At 55.4% G+C, this 14,264-nt stretch overlaps 1 protein-coding gene and 1 pseudogene across 1 annotated transcript; one reads left to right on the forward strand and one right to left on the reverse strand.

The window, feature by feature from the left end:
- Positions 1 to 14,264, reverse strand: part of LOC125629614 (tripartite motif-containing protein 10-like) — a 176,279-nt pseudogene that overhangs the window by 25,990 nt on the left and 136,025 nt on the right.
- Positions 1,969 to 13,667, forward strand: LOC125629617 (uncharacterized). The gene is made up of 5 exons (XM_048835000.2): positions 1,969 to 2,226; positions 10,461 to 10,548; positions 11,134 to 11,260; positions 11,819 to 11,932; positions 12,248 to 13,667. Exons 2-5 carry the CDS (start codon positions 10,525 to 10,527, stop codon positions 13,525 to 13,527), a joined length of 1,545 nt encoding a protein of 514 aa, XP_048690957.2. The 5' UTR covers positions 1,969 to 2,226; positions 10,461 to 10,524; the 3' UTR covers positions 13,528 to 13,667.

Consider the following 14,264-nt stretch of genomic DNA (forward strand, 5'->3'; position numbering starts at 1 on the left):
AGCACTACCTACAGTAATTTTCCCTCTGTTGACATTCACCCCTCTTGTCAACTGTTGAGGACAGTCAATCCACCTGGGGAGGCATTTTTTGAGCATCTCCCCCTGACATAGCTGCCGCCACTGGTTGGGGGTGGATTAATTAGCTCTCCTGCTGGCTTAGAGCCGATACACGAGAGCAGCATTTCTCAAATGTGGCCACTGTGGCCACATGAAGCCACCGGATGCTTTTCTTGTGGCCACAGCTAGCTGGGCGGTAATTGGGGGGGGGGAGCAGCGGCCCCCTCCCCCAGCGTCACCAGCAGGCATTGGGCCCTGTCCCCTTCTGGAGACACAAACGCTGGAGGAGCAGGCATCCAGTGTGTGTTCCCACCTTGCCGTGGGTGGTGGGGCTTGCGTTTCCCGCCTCAGCCCTGGTAGCAGCTGGCAGGCTCCAGCCCTGGCGCTTCGGTCTCCAGCCCTGACCCAAGACTCAAGGCCCCGCCCATTGCCCCAGCCCCCACGGCCTCCTCTGGCCCTGGATTCCAGCTGTGCAGCAGGCTCCAGATCTCTGCTGCAGACTCTGGGCCCCGGGCTCACCACCCCTCCCATCGCCACTGGCCCCCGCTGCCGCCCTACCCACCTGCCACCTCCCATCCAGGGCTTAATTTGTCTCCCAGCTTGCTGAGTTTGAGTAAGTCTGCTTGCAAAGTGATATTTGTAGTTTGTGAATCACTTTTTGCTGCCTCCCAGCTCGCTAGCAAGTCTCCTGCTTTGAGGCATGATATTAACAAACGTACAAACATCACTTTTCACAGCAGCAGACTTACTCGCTAGCAAGTCTTCTAAAACTAACACAACCAAAAAAAGCAAAAGAAACAATAATTAAAAAATAAAAAGACAAGAATATGCAAAGCACCTTATTGGTGTTTCTATTCTGTGTAGGTGCAGTAAAGAATACAGAGAACTGTACATTCTTATTATTGAGTCTGAAAAAAAATTATGTAAATAAATTACAATGATTTGGACATGGATATGTGCATATTTCTTTGTTTTTCCTAAAGTTAATTAAGTATTTTAGGAAATATTATCAGAGTGGCCACCAGAGGGAACCCCTGCACTAGAGAGCTCACAGTGGTGCAGCTGTATCAGCAGCCATAACCTAAGAGTGCTGTCTAATCTCTTGGTCTCTTTTTGGCCGAGCAAAATGAGGCCCTGCACTTAACTCGGTGGCACTGGTCTGTTTCGATGGCTGCATCTGTTCAATTCCAATATTTCAGGGGATTCTCTCCGGGGCCATCAGGAGAAGGCGGATGATTTTGCTAACAATTGGGAAAAGAGGAGGGGGAAATAGGGGACACTCCTGAGCGGGCAGAGCACCAGTCCCTGACCCAGAGCAACAGGAGCTTCGCTGCTGACATCCAGGTGCCCGATGGGGAGCTGCAGTCAGTGCCCACAGGGGGGAGCCAGCCAGGACATGGGCAGAGGGGATCCCTGAGAGGGGGCAGACACGAGGGGGGGTTAAATAGAGCCCAGGGGTGGGTTCATCTGGACCTACAGGTAACCAGAGGAACCCAGGGGCAAAGCTCTGACAGCTCCATGATCCGAGCGAGGGGAGCAGAGCTGGGAGCCCAGGGCAGGTCGCCAGTGAGCCTGGTGTGGAGAGACGAGACCAGCTCTGACCACCTGCTCCCTGTGCCAGTCGGTTACCAGAGCGGATCACACAGAGTGTCCCCGGCTCCCGTCACCCCTGGATCCTCTGGAACAACCTGGAGTCTCCCTAGAAACCCCCCTTCTCCCCCCGCCCCGGGATCTGCTCGTCTCCTTTCTGTCCCCCCAGTGATCCTGTGGCTTCTAGGCAGGACGCCTGCATAGGGCTGGGAGAAGCTGCCCGTGCCCAGCGGAGGTGGGGCCCCCAGGGGGCAGGGTCTGGGGCAGGGGCCTGCAGATCGGTGGGTTGATCGCTAGGACCCAGGAGCGGCTGGGTGGCAACGATGGCCGGGCTCCCTGTGTCCCGGCCGCAGGAAGTGACTCGCAGCCGCTGCGGGGACTCTGGCTCCCGGCGAGATCCCCGCGCCCCGGCGGCTGGTGCTGGGAGCCCGGAGCCCGGGCTGCAGCCGGGAGAGGGGAACCTCCAGCCGGGCCCTGCCCGCTGCTCCCCGGGAGCCTCTCCCAGGGCAGAGCCCCCAGCCCGGCCAGGGCCCCTTCCCGGCCCGGCCCCTGCCCCGGGGGGCCCCGCTCGGAGGGAAGGTAAGAGAGACCCGCCCCCCCCGGCACCCCCGGGCTGCTCCCCGCGGAGCCGGCTGCGATTCCCTGCCCCGGGCAAGCTGCCGCCAGCCCCCGGTGTGCGCGGGGCGGGGGGAGCCCGGCCGGGCGGGGCTGGGGCTGGGACAGACACACGGGGGGTGCCGCCGTCCGCTGCCCCCACCATCTGCTGCTTTGCAGCTGGTGTAGGTGCTGGTGTGAAGGGTGCCGGTCACTCACCTCTCCTGCATGGGAGGCCAAGGGGTCTCTGCTGGCCGTAGGGGGAAGGGGGGCAAAGGAGTCAAATGTGGGGGAGAGAATCCGTGCAGGGGCAAACTGATGTGCAGGAGGGTCAAAGCGCTGGAGGTAGGGGAAGGAGATGGGGAAATCAGAGACCGGGGTAGGAACCAGGGTTAAGAAAAGGAGGACTTGTGGCACCTTAGAGACTAACCAATTTATTTGAGCATGAGCTTTCGTGAGCTACAGCTCACTTCATCGGATGCATACTGTGGAAAGTGTAGAAGATCTTTTTATACACACAAAGCATGAAAAAATGGTTGTTTACCACTACAAAAGGTTTTCTCTCCCCCCCCACCCCACTCTCCTGCTGGTAATAGTTTATCTAAAGTGATCACTCTCCTTACAATGTGTATGATAATCAAGGTGGGCCATTTCCAGCACAAATCCAGGGTTTAACAAGAACGTCGGGGGGGGGTAGGAAAAAACAAGGGGAAATAGGTTACCTTGCATAATGACTTAGCCACTCCCAGTTTCTGTTCAAGCCTAAGTTAATTGTATCCAATTTGCAAATGAAATCCAATTCTGCAGTCTCTGGCTGGAGTCTGGTTTTGAAGTTTTTCTGTTGTAATATCGCAACTTTCATGTCTGTAATCGCGTGATCAGAGAGATTGAAGTGTTCTCCGACTGGTTTATGAATGTGATAATGCTTGACTCTGAAACCTGTCATTATGCAAGGGTTAAGAATGTGGCTAAGGCCCGGCCAGACAGTATCAGTGGGGAAACCCCAGGGTGTAGAGGGGTTAAAAGCGACAGCCATGGGGATGAGCAATCTGCAGTGGTTGCAGAAAAGGATGTTGAGGTATAAAGGGGCTCCCCTCCCCCTTGGGGGATGCTACATCTCAGCACCCGCTCCCAGGGCTGGGTTCTCACGCAGTTGCATCCCAAGGCCCAGAGGCATGGAGCTGCTCAAGGAGACCTGATTCTGTACAATATTTCACAGCCTCCCTCCCCTCCCAACGTTTTAGTGTTTAAAATAATCCCTGATCAGTTGCTAGCTCTGCATAATGCCTCATAGGTGCAGCAAGGTGCCTGGTCTGCCTAGGGATCCATGAATGGGAACCCTTCTGCTGGCGTCTAAATGGGCTGGGATGTAGGAGACCCAGGTTCAATGCCCCCCTCAAGCAGAGGAGGAAAGCAGGTTTGAATAGGGGTCTCCCACATCCCAGATGAGTGCTGAAAGATAGAAGGTGGGACAGCAACACGGGGGGAGGTGGAAGGGGGCTGAAGAGGGCAGGGAGTGTAAGTAAGGGGGGATTGACAGGGGAACAGAGACGTGTGAGGCTGGGGGCAGTAGGGGGATGCAGGGGGCAGGAGGGTATGGTGGCAGGGGGTAGTGGTTGCACTGAAGGGAGGATGGGGTGATGCCGGGGAATGGGGGGGATTAAGGGGCTGAAGGGAACAAGGCTGGAATAGAGGGAAGATGTGAGGGGGGGTCACTGTGAGGGAAAGGAGGATGTGGGGAGGGGAGGCTGTGAGGAGACTGGCTGGGGAAGGGAGAGCCAGGGGGCAGGGATAAGGCGGAAGGGTGGAGAGCGATACAAGGCAGCTTCCCCGCCCGATGGGGTAAGGGAGGTTGAGGGGGCTGCCCTGCCCAGCGGCCAGTGGGGATTTGTTCCCCTACAAATGGTCAAACCAGCAGTGGGGGGGTGGGCGGGGTGACCATCCGTCCTGAATTGGGCAGGACAGTCTTGTAATCCAGAGTTCAAGTCCCGGTCCTGGGCTGAAGGACTCCCGGACACCCTTTGTCCTGGATTCCCTGCGGCATGGCTCGGTGCCTGCCCGAGGTCCAGGGGCAGCGCCAGCCTGTTCCCCGGGGTGGGGCTGAGGTGGGTCTTAGCCCCCCTTCATGATGAGGCCCCGCCCCCTGCTTCTCCTCTTTTCCCCAAGGCTCTGCCACCCGGCCAGGCCAGAAGCTAGATCCAGGCCATAATAAGAGCCGCCCAGGCTGCATTAGGGAGCCCCAGACCCTCCACCCGCCCTGGGTGGCGCACCCTGAGGCGGTGGGCACACATGCCATGGCTGCTCTTGAATACCCCAGCCCCCTGCCCAGGGAAGGTGGAGGGTCCGGGGCTCCCTGGGCAGCTCTTATCACAACCTAGCTTCTGGCCTGGGCAGGGCCTCAGGAGAAGGAGCAGCAGGGATAGGAGGATAGGATAGCAGCCTCAAGGGATAGGAGGGGCGGGGCCATGGAGGGGGCGGGGCTCCTACATGTGTCCCGCTTTTGCCCTTTGAAAGGTGGTCAGCCTAGGGATACAGGTAGGGGGTGGGCAGGAGACTTCCCCCGAAGGGCTGAGAATTTACGAGGCAAATGTCCACTGAGAACTCCTCCCTCGCTCCGCACACAGCCTGCTCCCCATTTCATATTTGTGTTTAAAGAAGGTCTCCTTATTGGGGGGGGTCTGACTCCTGGGTTGACGGCACTGAACAGGGGCTGGTCTGATTTCTGTGCAGGATTCGGTGTCCAACCAGAGTCGCTGCAAGCAGTGGAATTGCGGTTTGGTTTGGGTTCAGTGGCAGTCGGTGTGTTCGGTTCTAGTTCAAGACACCCCAAAATGGTTCTGTTACCAGTTAGTGCCCTAGAAGGGGGAAAGGGGGTTGGGAGTGATCCCTGTGGCTTGCTTCAGTGGGGAACTGAATTTGGGGCCTGGGGCCTGCCTCAGGTGGGGCAATTGGAGGGAGGAGCTGCCCTAAGGGGTGGGGATGGGTGAGAGGAGGCCTGTCCAAGGGGAAGAAGAAATGAGCAGCCTTTTCCCTTGCGCTTGAAGAGTTAATGTTAACTCCTGGGACAGGGAGCCCCCACTTCTCTCCCCCCTCCCTCCCTGCTCTTCTCCTTCTCTTTTTCTGCTGGGACAGGCTGTTCTGGTAGCAACCACATGCCTGGGTTGTCTTGTTTTATGATGAGTGAGATCAGAGTAGGTTTTATTTTATTTTGTCAAATATCAAGCTGAAAAATTGCTGAAACTTTATTTTAACTGGAAGCCATTTTTCCCTGAGTTCGATTCAGGCTCATTGAGGAAGAGGGGAAAATGATGGTTTGAGTCTGGTTCCAGTTCAGTTAAGCATATCTGTTCAAGCTGGTTCTCTGGTTCTGTTCTGGTGTGAGTCCAGGTGGGCAAATGAAATCTGCAGCTGCTGAACTGTCCTCATAAGGGGGTCTGCGGGGCTGGCTATTGCTATGGAAGAGGAGGTTGGTGTCTGTCTCTGTGTGCTCATGATTAAGGCTGCGAGTTTGTCATGGACTTCATGGATTCCGTGACTTTCCATGACTTCTGCAGTGGCCGGTGCAGCTGGCTCCAGGGATGCCCAGCAGCTCAGGTCCCTGGGCCAGTCTCACCAGCCACTGCTGGGGCAGTCGTCAAGGGCCAGCACCCCTGCCCCCAACAATAGCAGGAGGAGTTTATGTGTGGGAGGGGGCTCAAGGCTAGGGGTTGGGGTATGGGAGAGGGCTTTGGGAGACGCTTACCTACTGGAGGCTCCCCGGAAGTGGTAATCGGTCCCTCCCAGGATATCAGCTGTGAGACCCTGTTGGGGAGTGACTGTGTCTCTTTGGGACAGGATCCAGGCCCTGCTCCTGTAACTGCCAAGGGTTTGAATTTGAATCCAGGGAGCCAATCGGTGGAGAGGGAAATGGTCAGTGAAAATGCAGATGACCTGGCTGGCAGCGGGGAGGAGCTGCTAGGCTCAGGCTACCTGCATGCCTGTAACCAGACCCCTGGGGCTGGGTGGGACAGAGAGATGCTTCCCGCCCCCTTGCACACCAGAGAGGGGGCTCACACTGGCTCTGATGCAGTGAGGAAAGCAGCAAGCTCGTTGCCTACCCGCACTGGGACAGCAAGGGCAGTGCTGAGCACAGTGGGAGCTGAGACCCCAGCTGAGTGGGGGGAGACACAGGCAGGGCAGGGTATCTGTTGGGAGTGGCAAGGTGCTTGGTAAGGAAAGTTTGGATGAGCCTAGGCAGCCTTGTGAGCTGATGGCTTTGTCTAGTCAGCAGTGTGGGAAGGCGAGGAGAGTGGAAGATGAGTGTCCCTGGACCTTACCTGTTACCTGCGTGGAGAAGTGTGACAGTGAAGGAAACGTGCCTGTGTCTGTCAGGGGTATTGACTTGCCTATGGAGGGAGCTACCCTGATCTCCAAGCAGTTGTCTGTGACCAGCCTTGTGTGCTGGGACAAGGGGAATGAGATCTCAAGCTGTGTGTCTGGTAAAGGAGAATGTGTGTCCGGCTCTTCTTTGTCTGTGGAGCAGACAGAAGGGGCCTTTCGGCCTGTGATGGTTGAGAATAGTGCAGTTGTCTCAGAGTTGGTTCTGGATTCAACTAAAGCCCAGGAAGGGAATGCTCCTAAGTTTATGTCTGCTAGGGAGAATGGCCCTGTAACTAGGTCGCAGCCAGTTAGTGTCTGTGCAAAATCCCAGAGCCCAGACTATTCTGATGCTTGTATTTTGCCTGTTGCTAGTGTGTTGTTGGGAAAGGGTGTAGCAACTCTGTCTAATCAGAGTGAGATCCTAGCCAGGGCACAAGGCAAGCAGAAAGGTGATTTGATCGTGTTACCTACTGAGGGTGTGGAAACCTGTAGCAAGTAGGAGAAGATTCCTGAACTTGTGTGTGGCAAAGGGAAGGAGAATGCTTCCAACCTTTTATCTAGGAAATCTGTAAGTTTGCCTGAAGGGGGATTGTGTAGGAATCCGCCTGATGCGCCAGAGGTAATTCTGGATGTAAGTGAGACCCAGAAAGAGTCTGTTGTTGCTTAGGAAAGAGTTCCTCGAGAGCAAGCACTAGGTGAAGAGGGTAAGAGCAGAATTTCTGTGAGAGGTGAATTGTTGCATAGAAAAGCCCTACGGAAAGGAATCCTCATGGTAGTCTTTGCAAGCAGTTTACTGCAGCTGAAGGGTGTGAAAGTGATTTAATCAAGAAAATTTCAGTTCCTAACAGCCAGAAATTTTCTGTTGTGAATGGATCCACTGACTGTCCTGTTGAAAGATCCAGTGTGGATAGCTTTGAGAAGGTCTCAGATGAAGTGAAAGCTGTTAAGAAAGTTAAACAGTCCTATAACCCAGTGGCTGTGTTTGGCCAGCTTGTTGGGGAGACAAGGTTGTTGAGAAAGGGATGTCTCCATGCTAGTTCTATCAGTGAACAGTATGTGGCCCAGGTCAAGATGGGGGCTCTTAACCAAGAGAGCCCGAATGGCAGTCCTCCACACTGGAGCGCTGGGAGAAAACCCGATCCCAGTTTGACCCCCGGGGGTTTTGGGGTGGCAAAAGGGCATGGGCCGCATAAACCTTCCCACATGCGGCATACAAGTGCTATCGACCACCCCCGACCTAAGGGAGGGCATGAAACTGGAAGGGCGTAAAACTGGAAGGGCCTGGTGTAATTCCCACCAAGGAATGGGAGAGATGCTGGGGCATCCATGGGAACGTAGGTGGCTTCGAACTTCCCTAGGTCACCGGCTAAAGTGACCCCACTCAGTTCGATCTCGAAGGGGGGAGAGATGTGACGAAGTGGGACTGTTCTTAATGTTTCCTCTGAATAGTGTGGGGGTGCCTCAGTTTCCCCTATGCAGTTCTTAAGTATCTAGGTGGTGGGATAAGGGTGTATGATCAGTGCAGAGCCCTAGAGGGCAGGTGTGTGCAGGGATCTGGACACAGAGAATGTCCAACACCCTGTTTCCTGGCAACTGATGGCCTGGGCCCTCCCCCCCTGCCAGGTGAGAGCTAAAGGGTTGGAGAACAAAGGAATCTGGTGATCTCCTGGCTCGGGAAAGGGACAAAACCCAGAGGAGGAGGGGCTGGAGAGAGTTTCAGTTTGGGGCTGGCTGGAGACATGGAGTGAAGGGCAGACGTGGTTGTCTGGCTCACTGACCCCCAAAATGGACCCGGCTGAGGGGTCCTGTTCTCTGCACCTACAAGCTCTGTGTTAGACCGTGTTCCTGTCGTCTAATAAACCTTCTGTTTTACTGGCTGGCTGAGAGTCGCGTCTGACTGCGGAGTTGGGGTGCAGGACCCTCTGTCTTCCCCAGGACCCCGCCTGGGCGGACTCGCTGTGGGAAGCGCAGGGAGGGGCAGAGGAGGCTGAATGCTCCGAGGTCAGACCCAGGAAGGTGGAAGCTGTGTGAGCTGCGTGTCCTGCAGACAGGCTGCTCCCAGAGAAAAGACCTCACCAGAGTCCTGCCTGGCTTCGTAGGGAGCAGTTCCAGAGCATCGCCCGGGGACTCCGTGACAGAGGGGGCTCAAGGCTAGGGGTTGGGGCATGGGAGAGGGCTTTGGGTGACGCTTACCTACTGGGGGCTCCCCGGAAGTGGCAACAGGTCCCTTCCTTGGCTTCTAGCTCCACATGCAGCCTCCACCTGCAGGCACTGCCTCCGCATATCCCATAGGCTGCAGGTCACAGCCAGTGGGACCTACGGGGCTGGCAGTTCATGGAGCTAGGAGCTTAGGGAGGGACATGTCCTGGGGCACGGGAACACTTTGAATAGTGGGGGTAGTGAAAGCCAGTGCCTGTACCCATGTCTGTCCCCCCCCAGCTGGCAGCCAGGGCACAGGGGGGCCGGGGTGAAGGGCTGGGACCCAGGACTGGGACTTGGAGAGCACAATGGGCTGGGACCCAGCCGGTGAGGTGGGCCAGCTCCCAGGCACGGGAGGCTGGCAGCGGAGTCCCGGTTAAAACCTGCATCACCTGCACCCCTAATTTTGCGCTTATGGACATGTTGTGAGAAGCCAGGTAGGGAGCCTGCCAGCCCCTGCCCTCCCCCATACCAGCGGGGGTCAGAGGCTGCTCCCACCAGAGCACCCACCCCAGAACACTGTCCCCCCAGCACCCGCGGTGCCCTCTGGGCCACCCCCCCCAGCACCCGCAGCCCCCCCAGAAGCACCTGTGGCACTCCCAAGAGTTAGTCAGGGGTACGGTACAAGTCATGGACAGGTCACAGGCCGTGAAGTTTACAGCCTGTGACCTGTCCCTGAGTTTTACTAAAAATACCCATGACTCTAAGGGAGCTTTGCCCATTATATTAGCGCCCGGGAGTTAATTGAGCTTCCTGGGTCAGCTGATGCTGCCTCCTGCATTGTGATCTGGAGCTCAGACTGAGCAGCTGCTGCTCCCACAGTGGGGTCTGTGCCAGGGAGAGACCTTCATTAATCCCCCTCTGTGTTCAGCCCAGGGGGGACTTTCTCTGTGCCTGAAACCAGCCCCTGAGCCCGAGCCTGCAGGGGATGGGGAGAGACCCAGGGGACAGGGCTGGGGCCAGGCAGGAAAGTGACTCTGCACAAAGGGCCCCTTTCAGTGAGTTTGCTGGTGAGTTTGTACCGAACGGGGAGGGGGCTCCCTGTGTGTCTGCGGGTCCCAGAGCTGCTGCTCTCAGTGACACAGCCAGGCTCACACTGGAGAGTGAGCACCCCTGGGAATGGGACAGTCCCCAGTTCTCCCAGGCAGAGGCGGGAGGGACGGAGACAGGAAGGGGAATGGTGAGACCGAAAGCGGCAGCAGGAGCTAGAAGTGGGGAGGGAGGATCCCAGCTCCCAGGCCTGCCCGGATCCATTTCCTGCATCACCCCTGGGCAGCCTGACTCTCCTGGGAACAAGGGGAGGAGCTGACAGAGGAAAAGCCAGGTTCTGCCACCAGTCAAGTCACTGTGCTGCTGGGGGGGACACACTGCCCTCGGGGCCAATGTCAGGGGGGAATCACCCAAAGTGGCTCCTTTGATTCTGCTCTTTTCTAGCATTTGTCTCAGAGACTCTGCCCTGGGAGGGTTTAAAGGTGTCTCGGGAGGTTCAGTGCTGGAGGGAGGGGCCGGGTCTGTGTTGTAATAAAGTGACTGAGGGTTTTCCCAGCGTGGCAGAGCCCAGAGCGTCTGTCTGCAGGGAGGCAGCCTGGGGGGAATCGGGGTGTGAAATGGACTCAAGCCCCTTCTGAAACCTCCCCCCGTCGCCCCTCTCGCCCTGACAGGCTGAGGAATCACGTCCACGTTTCGCTCCAGATCCTCCCGTCTTCCAGGGGACAGGGACGGGAAATGGCTGTGATGGAGCCAGCTCAGGTAGGGGATTTTCAGGGAGCTGCAGGGGGGAGTTGCTGTAGAGGGGGAGGGGCAGGAAACACATAGGGGGAGGTGGGGAGGGGCCAGGGTGTGATAAACCTGCTGGGGCACGTTCAACTTGGAGCCTGATTTTCTGAACAGGCCCATTGGCGGGTCGGGGGAGGGGGAAACATTCCCCCATTTCTGAACCAGGAAACACCCCCCTGGGCAGGGCTGGGAAAACTGACCAGACTCCCAGTGCTGGAGCCTGACCCCACTGGCCAGAGGCTGCTGTGAAATACGAAGGGAAGCTGTCGGGATTCCTGTCCCTGTCCCCGGCTCAGAGCTCTGCTTCCCGTCTCAGCCTGTGGCTGGCAGGCGAGTGGGAAATGAGAAGACCCTGCCCTGCTCCGTGTGCTGGGGGGGCGGGGGGGGGACAAGGAGCTCTCACCTTCTCCCCACCTCCTGAAGCCTCCTGGCTGCTTGGTGGGGGGGGGGATTCTGCTCCTCCGGCCCTCCCAGAGCTTCCATTTTATTGACCTTTCTCCCATGAACAGTGAGATTGTGGCTGGGGCAGCAGGCGCTGAGGGGGGACTCTTGTTTCAGATGCCGGTGACCTTCGAGGAGGTGGCTGTGTATTTCACCCAGGGGCAGGGGGCTCTGCTGGACCCCGCTCAGAGAGCCCTCTACTGGGACGTCATGCAGGAGAACTACGAGATGGTGACCTCACTGGGTAAGTGACACCCGTCCCTTTGGTTATTGGAAGCCATGGGGTCTGCGTTTCTGAATCTGTTTTTTCCACGGTCACGTAGTCCCCAGCTCCAGTGTGGGAGAGAGACTTTCATCTCTATACCCCCTCCTATGGGATTGGGGAGTCATAAACCCAGTGCACATGCTGATTCATCCCCATCCCTCCAACTTTCAAGGGGGCAGAAGCATTGTATTATCCTGTCTGGTTTAACTCTCACTCAGTTCCCCTCCTTTCCTGGGACTAGCTCCAGCCATGGGGAGGGCTCTGGAGATTTCACCATATGCAGGGTTTAACTCCTGAGCTGAGTCTGCCTCAGCAAGTCCCCCCAAGTGCACAGATTCTGGAAAGCCCTTGGGATGGCTTGACAACCATCACCTCCAAACTGCTCCCCCCAGATATTTGCCTCTCCCAAGGGGGCTCAGGGACCACGTCCCCCCAGCACAGCATGGAGTCTGGTTAAACTCAGGAATGTTCTTTGTGACAAATATTCCTCCAATATCTGATGCGCCCTGACCTTGCCTGATTTCACCCCCTGCGCAGGATTCCCCATTCCCAAACCTGAGCTGATCACCCAGCTGGAACGAGGGGAAGAGCCGTGGGTCCCGGATCTCCAGGTCGCCAAGGAAAGGGAGAGCCCGAGAGGCACCCGCACAGGTGAGGAGTTGGTGAGACTGACACGAAAACCATCTGAAGGAAAAAGCTGAGACTCCCAAAAATGTACTGTGAGGTCTTCCTCATCTCCCACAGGTCAGGCTGTAGTCAGATTTCACTCACCGTCTCCCACGCACCCTATTAGCTGTCAGGAGTTTCCTTCCTGATTTTACTTCCCAGTGAGTGTTTGGATGGGGATGTGGAGAAAGAATCCAATTTCTCAGTCTCCCTACCTTTAGTCTGTTGAGTTTTCCCTCTTTGCTATTCCCCTTTCTCCCCTGCACAGACATTGACTCCTGTCTGGATTCTTTCTCCCAGCAGACGGTGAGAGAGTGAGTGTGAATGAGGAGGACAACCAACAGCAGGAAGTTCCTGGGGAAGTGGAACCATGGGGGATCTTTCTGAGAAGAGCTGAAGGGAATTTTTCCCAGTGCTTGGAACAGGGAGAAGCCTGGGGAAATCGGGGCACGTCAGAAAAACAGCTGGGAAAAGTGACAAAAGTGGATGAATCCATTCATTGTGGGGCAGGATGCAAGGATCCTGAGGAAACCACAGTCCAGCAGACAAGTCACAAGGAAGAGAAACCCTGTAAATGTCCCAATATTGAGAATAGATCTCAAATGAGTACAAACCTTATTTCTCATTGGAGAAACCATGCCGGAGAGAGACCTTATATATGTCTTGATTGTGGGAAATGTTTCAATCAGAAGTCAACGCTTGTTAGGCATCAGACAGTCCACACAGGAGAAAAACTCCATAAATGCTCGGACTGTGGGAAAAGCTTCAATAGATGCTCATACCTCGCAATACATCAGAGAATCCACACGGGATTCAGACCCTATAAATGCCTTGAATGTGGGAAGTGTTTCAGTTGGAAGTCAAGCCTTATTACACATCAGAGAACCCATACAGGAGAGAAGCCCCATAAATGCTTGGACTGTGGGAAAAGTTTCATGCACAGATCTGACCTTATTAGACATCAGAAAACCCACACAAGAGAGAAACCCCATAAATGCTTGGACTGTGGGAAAACGTTCACACAGAGATCAACCCTTGTTGCACATCAGAGAATCCACACAGGAGAAAAACCCTTTAAATGTTTGGACTGTGGGAAATGCTTCAGCCAGAGTTCATATCTTACTTCACATCAGCAAATCCACACAGGAGAGAGAACCTATAAATGCCTCGACTGTGGGAAATGTTTCAATTGGCAGTCATCATTTATTACACATCAGAAGATCCATAGAGGAGAGAAACCCCATAAATGTTTGGACTGTGGGAAAAACTTCAGTAGCAGCTCAGACCTCGCTAAGCATCACAGAACCCACACGGGAGAGAGACCCTACAAATGCTTGAACTGTGGGAAAAGTTTCAATAACAACTCAAACCTTCGTAAACATGGGAAAATCCACACTGGTGAGAGACCTTATAAATGCTTCGATTGTGGGAAATGTTTCATTTGGAAGTCAAACCTTACCAGACATCAGGGAGCTCACACAAGAGACAGGTCCCATACCTGCTTGGAGTGTGGGAAAAGTTTCATCCAGAGATTGGACCTTACGCAACATCAGACAATGCACAAGAGACAGGAAACATAAATGCTTGGATTGTGGAAAAAGTTACATTAAGAGAGCAAACCGTATTACACATCAGAGAACCCACACAGGAGAAAATCCCCATACGTGCGTGGACTACCTAGGGCCATTCACCCGTGTGGCTTCTCCGATGTTCAGTAAGGTTTGAGCTCTACCTGAAGCTTTTTCAGTAAGAGCTCAAACCTTACTGAGCATTGGAGAAGCCACATGGGTGAGCGGCCCTAAAAATAGCTTGGCTGCAGGAAAAGATTCAAATTGACTTCACGCTTCAGTGACCCACGCAACAGAAAGACCTGGAATGTGGGGGAAGGTTCATTTGGTGCTCCCGGAGTATCAGGCATCCGCAAATCCGCACAGGGAAGAAACCTCTGAGATGTTCTCAGTGTGGAAAATGCTCCAAGTGGAGCTAACACCATTTAGGACATCAGAGACTCCTCCACACAGCAGGGAAATTCTCTGAATGCCCTGACTGGGGCCATCCATGGTCACAAACCCATTTCCTCATTTTCCGTACACATCAGGGGCATTCGGCTCCCAAGGATGCATCTGCCCCCTGCTGGGGTGAGGATCCAGCAGCAGCCAAGCTTCAGCTGCTCAGTGACCCTCTGGCTCTGCCTGGTCCAAGCAGACCCCAGGAGAGGAAGAGAAGCCCTCATCAGCCCCTTCTCCCTGCTGCAGGCCTGGCTGCTGAGCTGATGGGCTACAGGTTGGAGAAGGGAGAGAGAAAAACTCCTCCAGCT

The sequence above is a fragment of the Caretta caretta genome, chromosome 14 (assembly GCF_965140235.1).
Source record: "Caretta caretta isolate rCarCar2 chromosome 14, rCarCar1.hap1, whole genome shotgun sequence".
Lineage (NCBI taxonomy): Eukaryota > Metazoa > Chordata > Testudines > Cheloniidae > Caretta > Caretta caretta.